Here is a 26601-nt window from a genome sequence, read left to right as displayed (position 1 = left end):
GGTGATTTTAATGGTTTCTCTGGATGTATGTCTATCATATTTATATTTTAGAATTAATGAAAAATCCAAGATTATAGATAATTTTCGCAAAATAGAGGAGGTGTTTATCAGATTACACACATCAGAGAGAACAAATACAATACCTGATAACAGACACACAGACATTGTTGCCTCCCAATGTTACCATCTGACTCAGTGCTATCAATCTTCTGCATATCTCTTTGTCTCATCTCCCATTTCTCTTGTCGTTATTGGTTTTTATCAAAACAATTTTTTTTGTACTGGAGAGTGTGTTGGACTGCTTTATTGCTTACTGCATCTTGACACATGCAGTGCTATTTCAACAGAGAATTTCCTACAGCCTTTAGCATATTTAGCCTCAATTTACAATGACCCGTTTGTGCTTCTATGTTGTTAATGTACTTTATTACTGGTTAGTACTTTGAGAGTTCTAGGGTTACTATTTTATTTGAGCCTTTATATGGTCCTCAATTTCAGAAGAGCACACAAAACTATTAAAAATAAATTGCAGAAGTTCAACATAGAAAGTTTTTCCTTTATGTGGTATTATGAAGAGAGGATTCAAATTAAAATCTGGGAATAGTGATTCCTGATTTGATAAGTGTCCAGGGAGTTAAGGGGAGTATGCTTGGTACATAATTCACATGGCAATTTGGTTGTGGCATTTTTTGAAGCTTTATAGATTTGAAATTAGGAATGCTCTTTTCTGTTTTACTTGTTTCTTATTTAGTATTGAAATTATATAACCAAGTTATTTTCTGCTGTTCAACCAAGCAGTGATTTTTAATGCAATTACATTGTAAACACTGTACAGAACATGAGACAAGACATAATTACTCTCTTATATGAAGAAGAAATATAAAGAAAACACAAAATTTTGCAAACAAATAATTGCATACATAAAATTTTGTGATGGATCTGGATAAGCATTTCATGATCATACTAAAACAAAAGATTTGTTAAAGATTAGAATATTTTATGTACTAACAAAATTAACTGATGATGTCAAAACGGCGTACAAAATCTCACCAAATCAAATTTTGTCACAAGAAAAATGTTATTAGGTATTAAATAACTTCCTGAAATCAGTGTTTATATTTTCTACATTAAAATAAATGCAATGAAGGAGGGAAAGGGCAACCTGTAATGCTAATAAAGCAATAGATAAGTATGAAATTGTGTTAATGTCTATTGTTTAAAGTTGTGAGACAAATTTAAATATCTGTGAAATGTTTTAGTAGCCTTTAAAAGTTGACAGTGATAATTTTGTAAACTGGGCAGTCAGAAACAGTCTGTAAAGATTGTAAAAGTTTTACAGGACATGGTTGTGCTGAGAAATAACTGTTAAGTTGTGCTCTTTCTGAGTTTATCAGCATTCATATTAGCCAATCAGGCCACTGCTTGTGTAAATTCAAACACCAGGTACAATTAGTGTCAATTGGACTCAGAGCATAGATGATAGTGTACAAAACTGCTCAGCCTTTGGCTTGGGTTGAATCCTTACTACTGCATCAGATCCAACCTTCATATTGCTTTCCTGTTCAGTTTGAGGAATCTAAATGAAGAACACATTTGGCAATACCATCTCCCATGGACCACTTGAATTTGCACGTACAATAGTCTGATTGGCTAATATCAATGATAATTACCTCAGAACTGGTTCAGTGTATCAAATCTTTTTATTAACAATTATTTCTCAGCACAAGCTACCCTATAACACCCTTACAATCTTTTCATATTGTTTTTGACCATGCGGTATATACATCTGAATGTAGTGGCACAACTAAACATTCTTTACAGATGAATGCCTAATGAAATTCTTTTCATAAATATTAAAAGGTGCTACAGTGAGGAGACATTATATATATTGTCTACAAGTAAAGATAAGGGAACATTAATTGCTGGTGCAGTAATTGCCTTGGCATGCACACCAGTTGTCACAGAGTGATGTACTTTGGGCAAGTGAGAGACTGTTTGTTTACTCTTAGGACAATGTTTCTTTGACTTGTTGTATTGTATGTTCTGTGACTATGGAATAAAGTGTTGTTGGGCTGCTAATCGCTGCTCTACTGTGATTCATGACATAAAAAGTTTGGTGCCGAAACCCGGGATAGACTTTGCCCGAGACAATTTTCACGATTGCCGTAGTGAACCGAATTCTGGACGCACGTCATGTGGCAATACTATGAGGGGGCTTACTGCAGCGATTTGTCACACCACGCAACAAGCTCTTCAACTACAACTGCCTGCATACACTGCTAAGTTCAATTGAATTATCACGCAACATGTTTTGTAGTGCTATTTGTAAAGGCAACTGATTACATTATTGCCGCTGTGTACTGCTATAGTAGCTGTTGTATTAGCGCTTTAATGAATTATCAGATCCTACGCTACGCCTGTAGATTGTTTATGACTAGTGCTGCCATCTAGCGACCATCAATTGAACTACTTCGACTAGTGATCCAAAGATAATGCCTTACTAGGACTAGCTGATCGCTCACCGACACTGCTTTAAACTTTGGAGTAATTGGACGGAATGGACATGCCAGACCACAAACCAGAAGCACAGTTACACTCTCTAAAGAGAAAACATATGGGAGAAAGAGTAAACATTACGCGACTCGTAGCGGAAGTTGCAAGGTTGTCAGACACATCGGAAATCGCGGATTATAAATATTACAATGCTAGATTGGGAAGCGTTCTGGACCGCCTCGTTAAATTAGATGAGGATATTCACGAGTTGTTGGACGATGACGAATACGAAGATGTTCTTAAATGCGAAGATTATATAGACACCGTGAAACTCACAATTTCTCGATTGTCTTGTGAAATAGAGAAACAGCTTGTGAAATCGGTAGCAGACATAAAGATTCCCGACAATCTGCCGGTACAATCTGTAACAATGAGTGTTCCCACAGCTTCAGTAACACTTTTGCCGATCAAACTTGAGCCTTTTTCAGGCGATATCGAGACATGGGCACGATTCTGGGAGCAGTTTGAGCAGTTGGTTGACAACGATCTGATGGTAACTACAATTAATAAACACATTTTTCTTCGCGGCTATCTCTCAGGAGAACCAAAGCATTTAGTGGACGGTATTGCAGTGATGGCCGAGATGTATGAGGAAATGAAGAGGATTCTCCGAGCGCGTTATGGCAACAAGGATCGAATAATTCAAGCCCACTTAGATTATCTCATAGCCATAAAACCAATTAATCTGTGCACCCCAGAGGAACTTAATTCAACATTCATTGAATGCCAGTGACATATTCAAGCTCTCCGGGCACTTGGGGAAGACATGAATGGATACGGCCGAGTCCTCGCGCCAAAAATTTTACGCGCTTTTCCGGATGACATATGCCGCCGTTGGATAATTCACACGAAGCGTACGGGAATATCCGAAGGGGACATTTTGCAACTGATGGAGTTTCTGAACAAGGAAGTCGACGGGGTGCTTACCATGCAGAAAATATGCGGTGAATTTTCCAGCACTTCTAGTAACCTTCCCACAGCGTCCACACTTCACGTACACGCGAAATCTAAAAGATCGACTCCGAAGGATACCAGCGTAAAGGAACCATTCTGCGTCTTTTGTGAATCTTGCGGTCATTGGGCGCAAGACTGTAAGAAGATCGTACGCGTTAATGATCGAATAGATAAATTGAAACTAGCAAACAGATGCTTTCTTTGTCTTCAACGTGGGCACAAAGTGTCAAATTGCAAAAAGAAAGAAAAGGCTCGGTGTGTTAACTGTAAAAGACTGCATCATAAGTCCATTTGTGAGGAACAAAAGGATATTAGGAGTCCTGCGGGTCAGACAAATGTTACCTCCGTGGGAAAGGTATCTGTCGCTCCCCACGGATATACGTACCTTCAGACAGCCCAAGTATGCGTCTCAGGACCTACAGGATTGAGCAGGACAACGCGATGTCTACTGGACGCAGGCAGTCAATCCAGCTTCATAGCAAAATCGCTGATTGATGATCTGAAACTGCAAACGGTAGACTGACAGGAACTAACCGTTTGTTCCTTTGAATCAAACCCTACACACCCACGCCACCGCAGGCTCGTTCAGTTTAATATGAAAGGGCTTTAGCAGAATTCTTCAGCGCCACTTACTGCCTTCGAAAGTACTCACGTTATTTCTCACCAGCCTTCAGTTCCACAACATATAAAGAGTTTACCAGATGCCCGTAAGATTACGCTAGCAGATCCGAAAACCAATACAACAGAAGATCTTCCCGTGGAGATTCTTGTAGGAGGCGATTTTTATTGGAAGATAGTGAAGCACAATCCGCCCATACGCATCTCTGAAACCTTAGTGTTAGTTCCTTCTCTGTTTGGGTGGATACTTAGTGGTAACAAGTTACAAGCCTCTGTGCATGTAACCGTGGTAAATTTTGCTCAGACTGACCGATTTCATCTGCACTCGGACAATGATTTCAGACACTTTTGGGACTTGGAAACTGTAGGGGTTACTGCCGATCAGGATCTACCTGTGAACAACAAGGATACGAGACTTCTTGAAGAGTTTAGAGCATCTTTCTCTATAAAGGATCATCGAGCAGTGGTTACACTTTCCAAAAGGCAACATACAGTGCTTTTGAGTAACAGACCAATCGCAGAAAAATGGTTCAAGCACCTTAGGGAAAGATTTCAACATCAAGAGGCCTTTAAGCAAATGTATTTTGATCTTATGCTAGACTACATTACGAAGGGGCAAGTAGAGGTCGCTCCCACCCCACTCTCAGCAAAGGAGCTATTTTATCTCCCTCATCATGCAGTGAGGAAGGAGAAATAGGGAACAACTAAGTGGAGAATAGTCTTTGACGCCTCATCTCACGAAAACAATGCACCTTCTCTGAATGAGGTATTAGAAGTAGGACCGAACCTATTACCAGAGATTCTGGAAATTTTACTGCGTTTCAGACTATATTCTACGGCTATCGCCGCGGACATCACACAAGCTTTCCTTCAATTAACCTTGAACGAGAAGGACAAAGACTTGACCAGTTTCTTCTGGTTCAAGATTAGCCAGGATCAAATAGGAAATCTTCAAACGACAGACGAACTAACAGAATACTGTTTTAACAGACTCCCATTCGGCCTGACCTGCAGCCCATTTTTTACTTTCTGCAACACTAAGAGAACTTGCCGACAAGTGTATGACAGCATTTCCCACCGTAGCGCCACTTATAAACAAGACTGCATACATGGACGACTTTGTGATCTCAGTAGAAGGTGATAATTTGGTGATAACTATATACTATGAACTTGTAACCCTAATGAAATTGATCAGTCTCCCCTTATCAAAACTGCTACCAACTGTGAACAACTCCACACTATCTGGAGGGGAGAAGGGCGAGAACTCCACACCCAGACTCAAGTTTTAGGTGTAGACTGGAACACCGCAGGTGACTACTTCTGTATCGATCCTAGCGAAATCATCAGAAGATCGTCAGAAGAGCCAGCCACCAAACGACTTCTTTTACAATGTACGGCTAAATTCTATGACCCACTCGGACTGTTTTCCCCTGTTTCTCTTGTTAGGAAATTGCTATTCCAGGACACATGGTGCCGAGGAATTGGCTGGGATGAACTTATGCCCTGGGACTTAGGGGCACGATGGCGCACTTGGATATCTAGCTTACCTTCATTGTGACATATACGTGTCCCTAGATGGATAGCTACAGCTCATGGAAGAGACTCACAGCTGCACGTATTCTGTGACGCCTCGGAAAAGGCATATGGAGCAGCTTTGTACATTTGTACTGTCTTAGATGATGATGTCACAACCCATTTAGTCTGCAGCAAGAACAGACTTTTAGCGGCAGTAGTTGGGACCAGACTATTGTGTTACTTTTGCCGTGCAACAGACTTTAAAATTGCCCATGCGATATTGTGGATGGATTCCACAATAACACAAGTTGGATTCGCTGTGATCCTAACAGATGTAAGACCTTCGTTTGTAATCGAGCAACTGAGATACAAACACACAAGACTCCCACGCAATGGAAACACTGCCCAGAACGAGACAATCCTACTGACCACCTCTCACGTGGACTCCTCGGCTACCAAATGAGTTCTCTGGATATTTGGTGGCATGGGCCACCTTGGCTTACATGCCCTCCTGAATGCTGGCCAAATGATACTCCAACGATGGTACGACTTCCTCCCGAAGAAAAGAGGAAGAAAACCCAGAGCCAAGTCTTATCGATATCTACACCAACCAGCCTTTTGAACTTACTTAAATTCAGCTCATACTGGAAGCTTATTCGTATCACAGCATGGACTCTCCACTCCCTACACAACATTCGTCAGAAGAATAAATCTTCAGGAGAACTTACAGCCACCGAATTATCAGCTGCCAAAATGTATTGGATTCGAGTGGGCCAGAGAGATTCCTTCCCCAGCGAATTACATGCACTTCAGAATAACTTACCATTGCCAAAAGAGTCAAAAATTGCACGATATAATCCTTTCTTAGAAGATGGACTGATACGTCTGGAAAGTCGACTGCAGTGCACTAGCCTAAATAGGGAACAAAAACATCCTGTACTCCTTGACGGTTCCCACCACTTCACACAATTGGTTATTCAAGAGACACACATCTGCCTTCATCACTTTGGTGTTCATTCTGTACTATCCGAACTGCGAACCGAATTTTGGATCCTTAGAGCTCGTCAGGCCATCAAAAGAATCCTATACTCATGCCTCGCATGCAAGATATTGAAGAATCCACGAGGGCAACTGATCGAAGCACCGCTGCACCTGAATGAGTTTCACCTGCCAAACCATTTGCTGTAACTGGAATAGACTTTGCTAGCCCACTATTCATCAAAGTGGGGAAGGAAACACACAAGTCATATATCACTCTTTTCACATGTGGTACCACATGAGCTGTACATCTCGAACTCTGTACAGACCTGTCAACGGACAAGTTTCTTATGGCACTTCAGCGATTCAGCCGGAAGACGCGGACTACCCCACACGATATATACAGATAACGTGAAAACATTCCACGCCACGAATATGGAACTAGCCCAACTTTGGAAGGCATTAACCACCACAAAAACTTATCAGTTCCTCGCCCACCACGGTATTACTTGGAAATTTATTGTCTCCCGGGCGGCTTGGTGGGGAGGATGGTGGGAAAGAATGGTGGGCACTATAAAGCGTTGCCTACGGAAGGTATTGGGACTCGAAAAGCTCACTGAGGAACAACTGAACACCACCTTGATCAGTATTGAAGCCATGGTGAACTCCAGGCCCATCACACCAGGAGATGATTGTGATGCACTCACACCTTCCCATTTTCTGACGGGAGAAAAACTTACTACTATTCCGACGGGACCAGAGCCTTCAGCGAACTTGAATTGAACAAAGGAATTCCGACTGAGACAGCAACTCTGAGACAGTTTTTGGAACCGTTGGGTTAAAGAATACCTATTGGAACTCCGGAACTACCATGAAGTTAAACGCCCATCGGGACGAGTCATCCCCTTTTGCTCTGGCGACGTTGTGCTGATCCAAGAGGACCTTTGTCCGTGACATATGTGGAAGAAGGCCAGGATAGAAAAGGTACTACCAGGAAGAGACAGCAGAGTAAGGACGATAATACTCCGGACACCAGAAGGTCACATCATTAGTCGTCCTGTGCAGCTGGCCATACCTTTGGAGGTCGACCAGGGTGGGGAGGATGTCACAGAGTGATGTACTTCGGGCAAGTGAGAGACTGTTTGTTTACTCTTAGGACAATGTATCTTTGACTTGTTGTATTGTATGTTCTGTGACTATGGAATAAAGTGTTGTTGGACTGCTAATCGCTGCTCTACTGTGATTCACGACACCAGTAGTATCTTTTAATGGAGATAGCACTATCTTCTTTATTTTCTGATGCCCATTTCCTACTTTCTTCAATGTCTGTGAAAATTGTGTCCAAAATGAGGCCTTAGTTAGATATAAGGAGAGATCTTTCTAGTTACTGAGAGGTAGCAGACACATGAATAAACAGAAACAAAGAGTGATACAAAAAGAAATGCAGTTCACATACAACTAAACACAGATAGGTACCTAAAACCTGAAATTGATAGCAGAGAGATTTCTGGAATAAATCTATGAGTATATTGAAAGAATAAGTTTATAGGAAATGGCAGTGCTGTGTCTGTTGCAGTAGACAAGAATTTCAAATGAACTGACATAGTTAGGACACCCACTATGGCAGAAATATATTTAATCAAATGGCAACAAATCAGTGTGACCACCATGAGGATGTCTACATTGAAATTGGTAATGCACATGAGGCACTTATAGCAACAGTGATTACCAAATTATATAGCTCAACTGGAACAAGAGGAAATATAACATAATTTGATAGATAAAAAGATCTACTCACCAAACAGTGTCGGAAGAACACATATGTAAAAGGTAAAGAATTTGCAAGCTTTCAGACCCAGTAGCTCCTTCTGGCAGAAAAGTTAAAGGGCAAGAAAGAGGGGTTAGGCAAAAGGACTGGTGAGATTTAGAAAAAGGGTTCAGAAAAGTTGCCCATACCCCCGGGTCACGGGAGACTTACTGGATAGGATGAGAAGGAAAGACTGATTGTTGAGAACTGTGCTGGTTTACTGTGAGAATATTAGGAAAGGGTGGTTCATCTGTAAAGGAGACCACATATAGGATGCTGGTGCAAGCTTTTCTTGAGTATTGCTCAAGTGTATGAAATCCAGACCAGGTCAGATTGAAGGAAGATATTGAATCAATTCAGAGGCAGGCTGCTAGATTTGTTACTGGTAGGTTCAAACAATTCTTAAGCATTATTGATAAAATTATTTAATTGGATAGATAAAAAATCTACTCTCCAAGCTTCAGCAGAACATACATGTAAAAGACTGTTGTGATTGGTAGGCTTTTGGAGCCAGTGACTCCTTCTTCAGGCAGAAGGGTCGAAGAGGAAGGAAGAAGGGTGAAGGAAAAGGACTGGAGAGGTCTAGGAAAAGGGATAGATTTTGGCAAAGTCACCTAGAACTGCAGATCAGGAGAGACAACAACATATCCTCAGTTCTTGCCACCCGCTTGGCCTTACCGTATTTACTCGAATGTAAGCCGCACTTTTTTTCCGGTTTTTGTAATCCAAAAAACCACCTGTGGCTTAGAATCGAGTGCAAAGCAAGCGGAAGTTCTTAAAAATGTTGGTGGGTGCTGCCACAGCTTACTTCTGCCGTCGAATATATGTAGCGCTACACAGGCATGCTTTGTAGGCACAAAGATAAATACTGGCGCCAAAACCTCTGCGTTAGTAAATAATTTTTTTAAAAAAAAGGTGGAAGACAAGCTTTTTTTTTTCTCCACGCTGAGTTTCGACCACTGCATTTTCATACATTATCCAACGAAGTAAATACAAATTCCGTATTGTTCATCTTCGAATGTAGCAGCATTTCAATGTACTATGAAAACCCGACTGGCAAGAATGTTTAGGATCTTTGTCAATATGGCCAACTCTATGTTCTGATTTTTTTTCTATCTGTGAGAAGAGATGGTTGCTAATAGGAACTTTTATAAATTGTGAATCACATGCAGTATTCTCGTCACCATAAGAATAATACGAATATAAACATTTTGCCATGTATTGTTTCATGTTTGCTGCTATCTCATTTAAATCTTGTCTGCGTAATAAACCACAAAACTGGAGTGAGACAACAGCAAACATGGAAGAATATACATATCATGTCATGTTTATATTCATATTATTCTTATGCTAAACAGTGATACAATCAGAAATGAAGCGAGGCAATTGACTAGATTTTTAAATCTAAGATGACTCTAATTTCTGTGCAGAATGTAATGTACTAAAGAGGCGCCTGCAAAGATTTTCAAACGGAGAAAAATTTTTGCTAAACTCTCGTTCAGAACATCTTCTATCATACGCAGTCTATTATTTGGTTCTTGTTAATCATTATCAAAGAAAGCAGTAGTGTAAGTAACAACAAGTAGCAGTCTCTTGCCATTGTTTCGCTAATGAGACGATTCCTCTCTCTCTCTTTTTTTTTTATTTGTAAGCGGCGGTAGCGCGCACAAAGCAAGCCATGCCGCGATCGGCGAGAGGCCGTAAACTCGCAGTATCAGAGTACGACAAACAATGCATGACCCAGTACAGTAATGCATTTTCAGTGTAGAGTGACGTAAACACCTATAACAAAGAAAACTGCGCTTATCAGATCAAAGAAAAATAAGCAATCAATTCAAACCAGACGAGGCACGTGAAAAAGGAAGGGTACCCATATAAATACGGACGGAGCGCCTGACACATAGCAATGGCTACCTGGTAAAGCTTAACTGCTAAGCTTACGACACGAACCAAACTACTGTAGCTGTATCATCATTCATTCGACCTAAATTGTCTCATATTACAGTGGACCAACTTTGTTTCAATTTGGAGATGTGGCCTAAAACTTTTCTCTCCCCTTGAATTTCGAATTTCAAATTTCAGTTGCGGCTTATATTCAGGAAATTTTTTTTCCTTGATTTTGAGTCTCATTTTTTAGGTGCGGCTTAGATTCGAGTGTGGCTTAGACTCGAGTAAATACGGTAATTTATGTTAATTTCTTGAGTCTCAGCATTTCTTCACAGTAACTGTTTCTTGCTTCACTCTCTTTCATTTTGAGACCTGTCTGTTTTTTGCTGCACCCTCCCATCTGTATCACATACAACGCATTTAGCTTTTCATTCTTATTAATTCATGCATGATGTTTTGGCAGTAATCTCTGTCTTGTGTATCGCCCTGTCTTCCGCTTTTAAGCTATCATTATTTCAAGTCTCATCCAGCGCAGTCCCAAGCAATCAGTTTTTCCCTCTCAGCCCATTCAGTAAGTCTCCCCTGACCAAGGTTCTAAGTCACTTTTCTGAACTCTATCCCTTTTCTTAAACCTCACCCATCATTTTCCCTCATCTCTATTCATTCCCCTTCAACCCTTCTGCCAGAAGAAGGAACATCTGGCTCTGAAAACTTGCATATTTCAATATCCATTGCCTGTGTATTCTCCTGCTACCACTTCGTGAGTAGATTTTTTATCTATAAAATTAAATTACACTTTCAAAAACAAGAGGAAAGATTTACACATTCAGGAAAGTAAATATACAGGCAGCAATTATAGCTCAAGGATAAGGCTGAAACATTTAACTCCAGGCAGGAGCATGTAGCTCAAATTTAGAAGAATTGTTAACCACACTTCAGTTATTTTTGTTGTTGTTGTGGTCTTCAGTCCTGAGACTGGTTTGATGCAGCTCTCCATGCTACTCTATCCTGTGCAAGCTTCTTCATCTCCCAGTACCTACTGCAACCTACATCCTTCTGAATCTGCTTGGTTTATTCATCCCTTAGTCTCCCTCTACAATTTTTCCCCTCTACGCTGCCCTCCAATGCTAAATTGGCGATCCCTTGATGCCTCAGAACATGTCCTACCAACTGATCCCTTCTTCTAGTCAAGTTGTGCCACAAACTTCTCTTCTCCCCAATCCTATTCAACACCTCCTCATTAGTTATGTGATCTACCCATCTAATCTTCAGCATTCTTCTGTAACACCACATTTTGAAAGCTTCTATTCTCTTCTTGTCTAATCTATTTAGTGTCCATGTTTCACTTCCATACATGGCTACACCCCATAGAAATACTTTCAGAAACGACTTCCTGACACTTAAATCTATACTCGATGTTAACAAATTTCTCTTCTTCAGAAACGCTTTCCTTCCCATTGCCAGTCTACATTTTATATCCTCTCTACTTCGACCATCATCAGTTATTTTGCTCCCCAAATAGAAAACTCCTTTACTACTTTAAGTGTCACATTTCCTAATCTAATTCCCTCAGCATCACCTGACTTAATTCGACTACATTTCATTATCCTCATTTTGCTTTTGTTGATGTTCATCTTATATCCTCCTTTCAAGACACTCCATTCCGTTCAACTGCTCTTCCAAGTCCTTTGCTGTCACTGACAGAATAACAACATTTCTGCTTCTAATAATTTCCGGGTATGCAGCCGGATCCCGTCGACATTCTGCCACGATATTTCGGCCCAGAGACGTCCGGCCATCATCAGGTGAGTACACAACTACTGAAGAGCCCAGGTGCAGTCGCGGTATTTATGCCGAATCTCGCGCATGTGAAATGTACTGGCATCCTACAGCGCATGCGTCAGGTGTTGACATGCGCAGCATAGCCGAGTTGTACGTGCTGCCCTCGGTGGTGGAAATAAAGGTTCATCGAGTCATTGAGTATCGAATGACACTGTCGATTCCGCTGTGATTGTATAATTTTAATAACAGGATTCCAATTTTTATCCAGCTGAAAGCCGTTGTCACGATTTATAAGATTATTGGCAAGACGTATTTCCACTGATTCCTTGATTACGGAATCCCAAAAACCGGAAACCGGGGATAAAATTTTTGTTACATTGTATTCCATTGAATGTCCCAAAGAAATACAGTGCTCTGCTACTGCCGATTTTGACGGTTGCCGCAGACGGGTGTATCTTTCATGTTCTATACATTGTTCATGGACAGTTCTTGTCGTCTGGCCAATATATGCAGCACCACATTCCCAGGGAATTTTGTAGACGCCTGCCTTCTTCAGTTGTAAATCGTCTTTAACGGATCCAACCAGGGCCCGGTTCTTAGCTGGTGGACGAAAGATAACCTTGATTTTATTTTTCTTCAGTAATCGGCCTATTTTCGACGACACATTCCCGGCGTATGGAAGGAACGCAGTTGATTTAAAGTCATCATCTGCGTCCTCAGTGCGTTGCTTCTTGTTATGATAGTTGCGCATGGCCTTCCGTATTTGGCGAGAAGTGTAGCCATTCTCTTTGAAAACCTTCTCCAAGTGTTCTAATTCTGCGTGGAGATTTTCATCATCCGATATTATATGCGCTCGATGTATTAAGGTACTGAGAACACCGGCTGTTTGTGCTGGGTGATGGCAGCTTGACGCCTGGAGATACAGATCTGTGTGAGTCGCTTTCCTGTACACAGAATGTCCTAATGACCCATCATTTTTACGGCGTACTAGCACGTCTAGAAATGGTAAAGTGCCCTCTTTTTCAATCTCCATCGTAAATTTGATGTTCTCATGTAATGAGTTTAAGTGATGAAGGAATTTCTCCAGTTCCTGTCTGCCATGAGGCCATACAGCAAAAGTATCATCTACGTACCGCCAGAAGACCGTAGGCTTTAAAACAGCAGACTCAAGTGCTTTCTCCTCAAAGTCCTCCATAAAGAGATTAGCTACCACAGGCGACAAAGGGCTCCCCATGGCGACGCCGTCTGTTTGTTCAAAGAATTCGTCATTGAATAAAAAGTACGTTGAGGAGAGTATATGTTCAAACAAGGCCGTCATTTCTGCACTGAATAAGTTACCAATAAGATGTAATGATTCCATTAAAGGCACTTTGGTAAAAAGTGAGACCACATCAAAGCTGACTAATAAATCCGAGCTGCTAAGCTTAACATCCTTCAAGCGACTGACAAAATCCTCGGAATTACGTATATGGTGGCAACACTTACCCACATACGGCTTTAGTAACGAGGCCAGATATTTTGCTGTAGAATAGGTCGCAGCACCAATATTACTCACTATTAATCGTAGTGGGGCACCATCCTTGTGTATCTTCGGAAGACCGTAGAGTCTTGGTGGTACTGCATTGTGTGGTCTCAATCTCTTGATAACTTCTTCAGGTAGAGAACAGTCGTTCAAAAGGGTAGTAGTTTTCCTTGATATTCGGCTTGTTGGGTCCTTTTCAATTCTACGGTACATAGAATCATTTAGCTGACAATATATCTTCTCGTTGTAGGCTTCTCTTGTCAGAAGAACTGTGGCGTTACCCTTATCCGCAGGCAGTACGACTGTGCTAGTATCTTCTCTCAGGCTGCGGAGAGCAGCTCTTTCAGCTGGCGAGATGTTACTCCGTTGTGGCGCACATTTCAACAACGTTCGGCAAGATTCACGTCGAATTTCGTCTGCAGAATCCACAGGGAGACGTCTAATGGCTTCCTCAATGGAACTGATGAAATCCGTTAAAGGCAGTGAGGCAGGTGTAGGAGCGAAGTTTAAACCTTTCGCAAGCACTGACATCGTCGCATCGTCAAAAGATTTCTCCGTGAGGTTCACCACGGATCGTCCAGAGATAGCTTCTTGCGGTTTTCGTGTTACGAGTTGGCTAAACTTCGCACTTTGTCTGTTTAGCCAACTCGTAACACGAAAACCGCAAGAAGCTATCTCTGGACGATCCGTGGTGAACCTCACGGAGAAATCTTTTGACGATGCGACGATGTCAGTGCTTGCGAAAGGTTTAAACTTCGCTCCTACACCTGCCTCACTGCCTTTAACGGATTTCATCAGTTCCATTGAGGAAGCCATTAGATGTCTCCCTGTGGATTCTGCAGACGAAATTCGACGTGAATCTTGCCGAACATTGTTGAAATGTGCGCCACAACGGAGTAACATCTCGCCAGCTGAAAGAGCTGCTCTCCGCAGCCTGAGAGAAGATACTAGCACAGTTGTACTGCCTGCAGATAAGGGTAACACCACAGTTCTTCTGACAAGAGAAGCCTACAACGAGAAGATATATTGTCAGCTAAATGATTCTATGTACCGTAGAATTGAAAAGGACCCAACAAGCCGAATATCAAGGAAAACTACTACCCTTTTGAACGACTGTTCTCTACCTGAAGAAGTTATCAAGAGATTGAGACCACACAATGCAGTACCACCAAGACTCTACGGTCTTCCGAAGATACACAAGGATGGTGCCCCACTACGATTAATAGTGAGTAATATTGGTGCTGCGACCTATTCTACAGCAACATATCTGGCCTCGTTACTAAAGCCGTATGTGGGTAAGTGTTGCCACCATATACGTAATTCCGAGGATTTTGTCAGTCGCTTGAAGGATGTTAAGCTTAGCAGCTCGGATTTATTAGTCAGCTTTGATGTGGTCTCACTTTTTACCAAAGTGCCTTTAATGGAATCATTACATCTTATTGGTAACTTATTCAGTGCAGAAATGACGGCCTTGTTTGAACATATACTCTCCTCAACGTACTTTTTATTCAATGACGAATTCTTTGAACAAACAGACGGCGTCGCCATGGGGAGCCCTTTGTCGCCTGTGGTAGCTAATCTCTTTATGGAGGACTTTGAGGAGAAAGCACTTGAGTCTGCTGTTTTAAAGCCTACGGTCTTCTGGCGGTACGTAGATGATACTTTTGCTGTATGGCCTCATGGCAGACAGGAACTGGAGAAATTCCTTCATCACTTAAACTCATTACATGAGAACATCAAATTTACGATGGAGATTGAAAAAGAGGGCACTTTACCATTTCTAGACGTGCTAGTACGCCGTAAAAATGATGGGTCATTAGGACATTCTGTGTACAGGAAAGCGACTCACACAGATCTGTATCTCCAGGTGTCAAGCTGCCATCACCCAGCACAAACAGCCGGTGTTCTCAGTACCTTAATACATCGAGCGCATATAATATCGGATGATGAAAATCTCCACGCAGAATTAGAACACTTGGAGAAGGTTTTCAAAGAGAATGGCTACACTTCTCGCCAAATACGGAAGGCCATGCGCAACTATCATAACAAGAAGCAACGCACTGAGGACGCAGATGATGACTTTAAATCAACTGCGTTCCTTCCATACGCCGGGAATGTGTCATCGAAAATAGGCCGATTACTGAAGAAAAATAAAATCAAGGTTATCTTTCGTCCACCAGCTAAGAACCGGGCCCTGGTTGGATCCGTTAAAGACGATTTACAACTGAAGAAGGCAGGCGTCTACAAAATTCCCTGGGAATGTGGTGCTGCATATATTGGCCAGACGACAAGAACTGTCCATGAACAATGTATAGAACATGAAAGATACACCCGTCTGCAGCAACCGTCAAAATCGGCAGTAGCAGAGCACTGTATTTCTTTGGGACATTCAATGGAATACAATGTAACAAAACTTTTATCCCCGGTTTCCGGATTTTGGGATTCCGTAATCAAGGAATCAGTGGAAATACGTCTTGCCAATAATCTTATAAATCGTGACAACAGCTTTCAGCTGGATAAAAATTGGAATCCTGTTATTAAAATTATACAATCACAGCGGAATCGACAGTGTCATTCGATACTCAATGACTCGATGAACCTTTATTTCCACCACCGAGGGCAGCATGTACAACTCGGCTATGCTGCGCATGTCAACACCTGACGCATGCGCTGTAGGATGCCAGTACATTTCACATGCGCAAGATTCGGCATAAATACCGCGACTGCACCTGGGCTCTTCAGTAGTTGTGTACTCACCTGATGATGGCCGGACGTCTCTGGGCCGAAATATCATGGCAGAATGTCGACGGGATCCGGCTGCATACCCGGAAATTATTAGAAGAAGAAATACGCCGGGAAAATTTCAGAAGTCACAACATTTCTGCTTTCCCTTCTTTGCTTAGAACTGGGTTTCCATCTGAGCTCTTAATATTCATACAAGTGGTTCTCTTTTCTCCAAAGGTCTCTTTAATTTTCCTGTAGGCAGTATCTATCTTACCCCTAGTGAGATAAGCCTCTACATCGTTACATTTATCCTCTAGCCATCCCTGCTTAGCCATTTTGCACTTCCTGTCGCTCTCATTTTTGAGACGTTTGTATTCCTTTTTGCCTGCTTCATTTACTGCATTTTTATATTTTCTCCTTTCATCAATGAAATTCAATATTTCTTCTGTTACCCAAGGATTTCTACTAGCCCTCGTCTTTTTACCAACTTGATACTCTGCTGCCTTCACTACTTCATCCCTCAAAGCTACCCATTCTTCTTCTACTGTATTTCCTTCCCCCTTTCCTGCCATTTGTTCCCTTATGCTCTCCCTGAAACTCTGTACAACCTCTGGTTTAGTCAGTTTATCCAGTTCCCATCTCCCTAAATTCCCACCTTTTTGCAGTTTCTTCAGTTTTAATCTACAGTTCATAACCAATAGATTGTGGTCAAAGTCCACATCTGCCCCTAGAAATGTCTTACAATTTATAACCTGGTTCCTAAATCTCTGTCTTACCATTATATAATCTATCTGAAATCTGTCAGTATCTCCAGGCTTCTTCCATGTATACAACCTTCTTTTATGATTCTTGAACCAAGTGTTAGCTATGATTAAGTTGTGCTCTGCGCAAAATTCTACCAGGCAGCTTCCTCTTTCATTTCTTAGCCCCAATCCATATTCACCTACTACGTTTCCTTCTCTCCCTTTTCCTACTACTGAATTCCAGTCACCCATGACTATTAAATTTTCAGCTCCCTTCACTATCTGAATAATTTCTTTTATTTCATCATACATTTCTTCAATTTCTTCATCATCTGCAGAGCTAGTTGGCATATAAACTTGTACTACTGTAGTAGGCGTGGGCTTCGTGTCTATCTTGGCCACAATAATGTGTTCACTATGCTGTTGGTAGTAGCTTATCCACATTCCTATATTTTTATTCATTATTAAACCTACTCCTGCATTACCCCTATTTGATTTTGTATTTATAACCCTGTATTCACCTGACCAAAAGTCTTGTTCCTCCTGCCACCAAACTTCACTAATTCCCACTATATCTAACTTTAACCTATCCATTTCCCTTTTTAAATTTTCTGACCTACCTGCCCGATTAAGGGATCTGACATTCCACGCTCCGATCCGTAGAATGCCAGTTTTCTTTCTTCTGATAACGCCGTCCTCTTGAGTAGTCCCCGCCCGGTGATCTGAATGGGGGACTATTTTACCTCCAGAATATTTTACCCAAGAGGACGCCATCATCATTAACCATACAGTAAAGCTGCATGCCCTCGAGAAAAATAATGGCTGTAGTTTCCCCTTGCTTTCAACCGTTCGCAGTACCAGCACAGTGAGGCTGTTTTGGTTAGTGTTACAAGGCCAGATCAGTCAATCATCCAGACTGTTGCCCCTGCAACTACTGAAAAGGCTGCTGCCCCTCTTCAGGAACCACGCGTTTGTATGGCCCCTCAACAGATACCCCTCCGTTATGGTTACACCTACGGTATGGCTATCTTTATCACTGAGGCACGCAAGCCTCCCCACCAACGGCAAGGTCCATGGTTCATGGAGGGGGGGGGGGGGGGGGGGGACTTCAGTTATATAAGTATCTAATAGAAGGTATCATGACGGGAGGAATCCTCCATGGTATACATTCTCTGTATAGAATCAGGTGTGTCACAAAATGTAGGACTACAGATAGAAAGATGCTAAAAATGCATTTTGCTCTAAAAAGGGCAGAGTTTGAAACCTTCAAAGACTAATGTAGCAGAATTGCATTGAAAGATCTCATGAATTTTTGGTCACATCTTTAGGTTGTCAGTAAGACAGTTTGATGAGAATTACCAATCTTAGAATGTATCCTACATGGTTTTAAGGTGAGTATCATATTCAGGAACAACAGGACAACAATCTAATCAATATTACCTCTTTTACATTTGTTTCTCTTAAACTATTTTAATTGCATAATTTAGTCATTGTTTGATTATGACTATCCTCTCAACAGGAAACATTTGGAGTTATTGGGGATCCTGCTACTGCTATGAGAGATCCACTATTTTACAGATGGCATGCATATATAGATCAAATTTTTCAGCAACATAAAATTCTGTTACCACCCTATACTGTAGAACAGGTAAGAACAATTATGCTATTTTTTATTTTTTTTTTTTTTGGAAAGAGACAATGCATTTTCATCATGGATGTGGAAATAAATTGCAACTCTTGATTTCAAGGAACTATTTGTAATTATAACAAAAGTTTTCAACTTGAAGTATCGTTCCTGATATCAGCTTCAGTCATTTAATTAAGTAAGACATTTCAGCAAGTTGTTCATTCTTACCCTCTACCTAGACCGTTGTCCAGACCACTTCAGAGCACCAAGAATTTTAGTGTTTTCTAAAACAGTGTAATCATTAAGGTCATTCATTACTTTTAAAGCTAGTTTACACAGATTCCTACCTTCTGGGTAGCTTCAGATGTAGGAAATCTTCATTCATACAATCATAGGCTTTCCATTTGTAGGTATATGTCTAGGGGTTCGCTGTCAAATATATTATTTTATGGGCGAAACCTTTCATCATTGGCATTAAGGATGACACTTCCACAAGTAGTATTTAAAAAATTCTGAAGTGAATACTTTTGTTTTTGCAGAGAACGCATCATTTCAATTACACATGTGCAATTAAAACCATGTTGTTAAATCACAAATTGGACCCAGTGAAATATTTTGTTATATTGCTTACATGAATTTTTAAATATAGGCTTATTCAACTTTTTCCAGGACCCAATAATAGATTTGTGAGATCTTTTAAACAGAACCTAAACCTCTACGATGTCTTATCATTCTGAGTTCTTTTAATGTTCCGTTAATTATTCTCAGTGTAGTAATTCAGTTCATCTTCTTGTATCTCAGTCCACTCCATCTTTCCATGGAGCTTTATTAATGAGTCAATACAAATTGACATCTGCACTGATAGAGAACAAAACCCAACTGACTCAATAACCTGCTACCACAGTTCATTGCATTTCACATTTCATGTAATTCAGATTAAGAAGTATGGACTTCTTGACTACTGACAAAATGGTTGCTCCTTAATGTGTGTTGATCAACGTCTACCTGAAAGCATGTATTAAACATTACTATCTTAGGACTAAAGCATTTTCATTTGAATTCTGGTTGGAACCCTGAGGTCTTCTCAAGTATGGTTTCAAACTATAGAAATACACGTAATTAGTAAACAATGGATGATTAGACATTAATCAACAAGACTTTTCTAGTTCTTGAACAGAAACATTTTGTCATTCCTTTAATTAATGAAATAATTTTTTATTAAAGAAGTTGTATCTTACCTCTGCTTACTCTTCACTCATTCAAATTTCCATAGAAGCCTTCCACAATTTTGTAATACTAGTATCACTGGATGGGACAACTACTGTACAGCCTGTAATGAATGAAGAGAATACTGTTGCAAGTTGAAAATTTGAGGCATTCCATGAAGCATGCTTGAGTGACATATTTAGTGGAGCACTGCTTGCAAGATCCAGTTCAGCATATAGTTTCCTTTTATGAAAAATTGTCATAACAAAATTGATTACTTATTGCAGATAATATCATGTTTTAGACATTGGTGTTGCTAAATTTTTAGTATCATTCAGTTAATAATATTGAAGCTGAAAATATGTTTAATGTGATACAATATTTGCGAGATAAATACTAACAAAGAGATAGAGGGGCTGGCCAGTACTTACCTCAGCTCAGTACAGCCGATAGATACACAAAAAACAGAACCAAAAATTTATGTTCCTAGCTTTCAGAACAAATGTTCCTTCATCAGGGAGGAGAGAGGGGAAAGAAAGGGAAAAAAGGGGAAGTGAACTCAGTTACTCACAACCCAGGTTATGAAACAACAGGGGAAGGAAAACAGGGAGGGTAGCAAGGATGGAGGCATGGTTGTCAGAGGGAAGCCAAAGATATTCTACTGTAAGTACTGTGCCAGCTTCAAACCAAAGAGGATGCATACAGAAGTAGAGAGGTGTATAGTATAAAGATAAACACAACTATGTAGGATGAAAAGATGTGTGAATGGCTAAAGAGAAAAGGGAAAGAGGAGAAGACTGAAGAGTAAATGGGAGTGAGGTTGTTTAACGTAGGTTCGGTCCAGGGGGACGGCGGGATGAAAGGATGTGTTGGAGTGCAAGTTCCCATCTCCGTAGTTCAGAGGGACTGGTGTTGGGTGGGAGAAGCCAAATGGCACATACGGTGTAGCAGGTCCCTAGGTCCCTATAATCATGCTGGAGGGCATGCTCCGCTACTGGGTATTGGACATCTCCTAGGCGGACAGTTCGTCTGTGTCCGTTCATGCGCTCAGCCAGTTTAGTTGTCGTCATTCCGATGTAAAAGGCTGTGCAGTGCAGGCATGTCAGCTGATAAATGACATGTGTAGTTTCACACATGGCCCTGCCTTGAATTGTGTATGTTTTACCAGTAGTGGGGCTGGAGTAGGTGGTTGTGGGGGGATGCATGGAGCAGGTTTTGCAGCGGGGTCGGTTACAGGGGTAGGAACCGCTGGGTAGAGAAGGTAGTCTGGGAATATTGTAGGGTTTAATAAGGATGTTACGGAGGTTAGGGGGGCAATGAAAGGCAACTCTGGGTGGTGTGGGGAGAATTTTGTCAAGGGATGATCTCATTTCAGGGGCTGACTTGAGAAAGTCATATCCCTGGCGGAGTAATTTGTTGATGTATTCGAGGCCAGGATAATATTGGATGACAAGGGGGATGCTTCTGTGTGGTCTGGGGGTAGGAACATTTTTGTTGGATGGGGAGGAATGTATTGCTTGGGAGATCTGTTTGTGGACAAGTTCTGCAGGATAGTTGTGGGAGAGAAAAGCACTGGTCAGGTTATTGGTGTAATTGTTGAGGGATTCGTAACTGGAGCAGATACCTTTGCCACAAATACTTGGGCTGTAGGGAAGGGAGCGTTTGATGTGGAATGGATGGCAGCTATCAAAGTGAAGGTACTGTTGTTTGTTTGTGGGTTTGATATGGACAGAGGTGTGGATGTGAGCTTCAACAAGATGAAGGTCAACATCCAGGAAGGTGGCTTGGGTTTTGGAGAAGGACCAGGTGAAATTCAGATTTGAAAAGGAGTTGAGGTTATGGAGGAAATTAAGGAGTGTTTCTTCACCATGAGTCCAGACCACAAAGATGTCATCTATAAACCTATACCACACCAGGGGAAGCAGCTGTTGGGTCTTCAGGAAAGCCTCCTCCATGTGGCCCATGAAGAGGTTGGCATAGGACGGAGCCATCCTGGTTCCCATGGCCATTCCATTGATTTGTTTGTAGGTCTGGCCTACAAAAGTGAAGTAATTATGTGTGAGGATGAAGTTGGTAAGTGTGATAAGGAACGAGGTTTTTGGAAGATCTTCGGGTGGGCGTTGAGAGAGGTAGTGCTCAAGGGCAGAGAGACCATGGGTATGTGGGATGTTTGTGTAAAGGGATGTAGCATCTATGGTGACAAGAAAGGTTTCAGGTGGGAGAGGAGTGGGAATGGATTTGAGGCATTCTAGGAAGTGGTTTGTGTCTTTGATGTAGGATGGGAGTGTGCGGGTGATAGGTTGGAGGTGTTGGTCTACCAGAGCTGAGGTACGTTCTGTTGGGGCTTTGAAGCCTGCTACAATGGGACGGCCAGGATGGTTCTCTTTGTGGATTTTGGGTAATTGGTAGAAGGTAGGGGTACGTGGCTCAGGTGGAGTGAGTAAGTCTATGGATGCCGTTGTGAGGGACATTGGATTTTTAGGATTTTCTGCAGCTCAGTCTGGATGGAGGGAATGGGATCCTGGGTAACATCTTTGTAGGTTGAGGTGTCAGAGAGTTGACACAGTCCTTCTGCCACATACTCCACACGGTCAAGTACCACAGTTGTGGAGCCTTTATCTGCCGGGAGGATGACAATAGAGTGGTCTGTTTTCAGCTCCTTAATGGCACGGGATTCAGCTGGGGTGATGTTGGGGGTTGTCAGTATGTTCTTCAAGAAGGACTGGGAGGCAACACTGGATGTGAGGAATTCCTGAAATGTCTGCAAGGGATGGTTTTGGGGGAGGGGAGGAGGATCCCTTTGAGAAGGCGATCGGAACTGTTATAGACAGGATTCAACACTGGATCTAGTATTTGGGGGCTGTGTTTGGGTAGTGAAGTGATATTTCCAGTTGAGGTTCTGGGTGAATGAGAGCAGATCTTTAACCAGGGCAGTGTGGTTGAATTTAGGCGTGGGGCTAAAGGTTAAGCCTTTTGATAGAACAGATGTCTCTGGAGGAGAGAGGGATCTGGATGAGAGGTTTAGAACTGAATTGGGACTGGTGATATGTGGCATTTGACTGTGGTTATAGTTGAGATTTGGTCTGTGTGGGGTATGTGCTGCAATGGGGAGATTGAATAGGGTGGCTAGGCTAGGTTTGTTGGCTATGAGGGGGGTTTGTTGAAGGTTCTGTTGTGGTTGGTGTTTGTGAGGGATAGGGAGAGGGACCCCACTTCTTAGGTGTTGCACTAGCACTGTGGATAGTTTTTTCAGGTGGTGTGTGGCATGGAACTCAAGTTTGCAGCTGGCTTCTAGGATGATGTTCCTGAGTGAGTTCTCCAAGCAAGGGTTTGAGAGGTGGAGGACTTTGAAGAGAGATAGAAGCTGTTGGGAGTGGTAGTTACATGAAGTAGTGTAGAGATTCAGGACAAGTTGGGTAAGGGCTAAGGATTGAAGGTTCTGGAAGTCCAGGAGAGACTGGTGGAAGGAGGAACTGCACCCAGAGATGGGAACTTTTAAGGTAAGTCCTTTAGGGGTAATTCCAAAGGTTAAGCAGGACCGGAGGGGAAGTATGAGGGATTGCAGTTTGACTATGGTGAATGCATGTTTCCGGAATGAATGTAAATAATGTGGTATAGGATTAGGGTACATAGTGGGTAACTGGTGGGTAGGGAAATTAAATAACTAAAGTTAAAATAGTAATAATAAGAAGGAATAAAACACGGAGGGAATGATGAGAAAGAAAGAAAATGTGTTGGTAATGTTCAATACCAAAGGAAGACCACTAAATAAGAAAAATACGGAAAAAGTTGACCAGACCAAGCAAGTATGTCCAGATCAGGGAAAATAACACATGTTGCTCAAAAACAGAGATCGCGCGTGCCGCAAAAAAGATAGTGCGTGCTGCAAAAAAGATTGCGCGCGCCGCAAAAAAGTTTGCGGGTGGTGCAGAAATGTCCCAAAAAAATTTTCCTGTGGCAGAAAAAGATAGCCAATGGCACAAAAATATTGCCAGCACCACGAAATCGACAGAAATGGATGATACTGGTAGGTGTGGAAGAGATTGTTGGCAGTGATTGTTGGCTGGAAAACAGCGAATAACGAACGTTAAAACTATGGAATGTTAAATAAATAAATCAATAAATAAAAAAAGGAGAAGTGGACTATAAATGGAACAAGATAATAGGAGGATAATGAAACTAGCACAGTTGGTGACGAAAATATTTATTTATGTATATATAAAACAATGAAGAAGAGAAAGTGTTTAGATGACAGATGTAAGTGATAGATAACAAAAGGGACAAAACAATGAAGGATGTGGACCATATAGGTGATCTAAATGATTTTCCATTAAATATTTGTGAGATTTCACTTTATTTTGCATTCTAATGACAAAGGCAAATGGCTATTACATCATCCTTCACTTTCATGCACTAATTTCCTTTCAATACAAATATCAGGGAAATGTACCTACCTATTGTAACCTATTTTTTTGTTAATTCAGTAACTGACCACTGACAACAAGACTGCTGTTCAGAAATATTTATTTTTTTAATTAATTTTCTTAAATATACTTGAATTTCTGCTCAACTTTTTGTTTATTTGTTGTAATTTTTCAATATACTTCACTAAAAGCTATAGATATAATACTAACCCAAGAAATTTCAGGCTGTGAGAAAAACTACAATGCATAAATATTTCCATTTGTTTCATTTATAATTATTTTTGTGTATGTATTGTTTACAGGTCTTTTACTGACAGATACTTCCTGAAATGAGGTGTTACACGCAGAGGAACAGTACAGTCTCTACAGTAATACTGTGTTTCTTTTCCTACATGTTTCCAATCAGATCATCTCGCATAAAGCAGACATTGCAATGTATCTTCAGAATTGATTTCTTCTGTTTTGGTGGAATGGTTTCTGGGAAATACCCTGCTGATTTCCCCTGAGGAGGTCCTGAGTGAATGAGGGATGCCCAGAACTTGGAAAGATTATGTTTGGTTTGTTTTCATTGTAGATTATTCCATGATGTCCACGATGTCCCAGAACTGCTCTCATTAATAAATGGTCACAATGCCCACATAGTACTAGGGACGGAAAGTTGGCTGAAACCAAATGTAAACAGTAATGAAATTCTAAACTCAGATTTGAATGTATACCGCAGAGACAGGCTGGACAGTGAAGGGGGAGGCGTGTTTATAGTGATAAAAAGTGCAATAGCATCGAAGGAAATTGACGGAGATCCAAAATGTGAAATAATTTGGGTGAAGGTCATGGTTAAAGCAGGCTGAAACATGGTAATTGGATGGCTCTATAGGCCCCCTGGCGCAGCAGCTGTTGTGGCAGAGCACCTGAAGGAAAATTTGGAAAATATTTTGAGTAGATTTCCTGACCATGTTATAGTTATGGGTGGAGATTTTAATTTACCAGATATAGACTGGGAGACTCAAACGTTTATAACAGGTGGCAGAGACAAAGAATCCAGTGAAACTTTTTTAAGTGCATTATCTGAAAACTACCTTGAGCAGTTAAACAGAGAACCAACTCGTGGCGATAACATATTAGACTTTATGGTAACAAACAGACCCAAACTATTTGAAACAGTAAATGCAGAACAGGGAATCAGTGATCATAAAGCGATTATTGCATCGATGATTTCAGCCGTAAATAGAAATATTAAAAAAGGTAGGAAGATTTTTCTGTTTAGTAAAAGTGGCAAAAAGCAGATTTCAGAGTACTTGATGGCTCAACACAAAATTTTTGTCTCAAGTACAGATAGTGTTGAGGATCAGTGGACAAAGTTCAAAACCATCGTTCAATATGCATTAGATGAGTATGTGCCAAGCAAGATCATAAGAGATGGAAAAGAGCCACCGTGGTTCAACAACCGAGTTAGAAAACTGCTATGGAAACAAAGGGAACTTCACAGCAAACATAAACATAGCTAAAGCCTTGCAGACAAACAAAAATTACATGAAGTGAAATGTAGTGTGAGGAGGGCTATGCGAGAGGCATTCAATGAATTCGAAAGTAAAGTTCTATGTACTGACTTGGCAGAAAATCCTAAGAAATTTTGGTCTTATGTTACAGCAGTAGGTGGATCAAAACAAAATGCCCAGACACTCTGTGACCAAAATGGTACTGAAACAGAGGACAGACTAAAGGCCAAAATACTAAATGTCTTTTTCCAAAGCTGTTTCACAGAGGAAGACTGCACTGTGGTTCCTTCTCTAGATTGTTGCACAGATGACAAAATGGTAGATATCAAAATAGATGACAGAGGGATAGAAAAATAATTAAAATTGCTCAAAAGAGGAAAGGCCACTGGATCTGATGGATATCAGTTTGATTTTACACAGAGTATGTGAAGGAACTTGCCCCACTTCTTGCAGTGGTGTACCATAGGTCTCTAGAAGAGCGTAGCATTCCAAAAGATTGGAAAAGGGCACAGTTCATGCCCGTTTTCAAGAAAGGACATCGAACAGATGTTTCAGAACTATAGACCTATATGTCTAACGTCGAGCAGTTGTAGAATTTTGGAACACATATTATGTTAAAGTATAATGACTTTTCTGGGGACTAGAAATCTACTCTGTAGGAATCAGCATGGGTTTCAAAAAAGATGATCGAGTGATACCCAGCTCGCACTATTCGTCCACGTGACTCAGAGGGCCATAGACAATGGTTGCCAGGTAGATGCCGTG

The 26601-nt window shown here is 41.1% G+C and overlaps 1 protein-coding gene across 1 annotated transcript in view; it reads left to right on the top strand.

Moving 5' to 3' along the window:
- LOC126155944 (phenoloxidase 2-like) overlaps window positions 1-26601 on the top strand; it is a 306288-nt gene that overhangs the window by 187861 nt on the left and 91826 nt on the right. The window contains exon 9 of the mRNA XM_049916267.1: window positions 18603-18731. Coding sequence (XP_049772224.1) covers window positions 18603-18731 — 129 coding nt within the window. The remainder of the gene's footprint in view (window positions 1-18602; window positions 18732-26601) is intronic.

This window comes from Schistocerca cancellata, chromosome 2 (genome assembly GCF_023864275.1).
Source record: "Schistocerca cancellata isolate TAMUIC-IGC-003103 chromosome 2, iqSchCanc2.1, whole genome shotgun sequence".
Classification (NCBI taxonomy): domain Eukaryota; kingdom Metazoa; phylum Arthropoda; class Insecta; order Orthoptera; family Acrididae; genus Schistocerca; species Schistocerca cancellata.
This window is presented reverse-complemented; position numbering and strand designations above follow the sequence as displayed.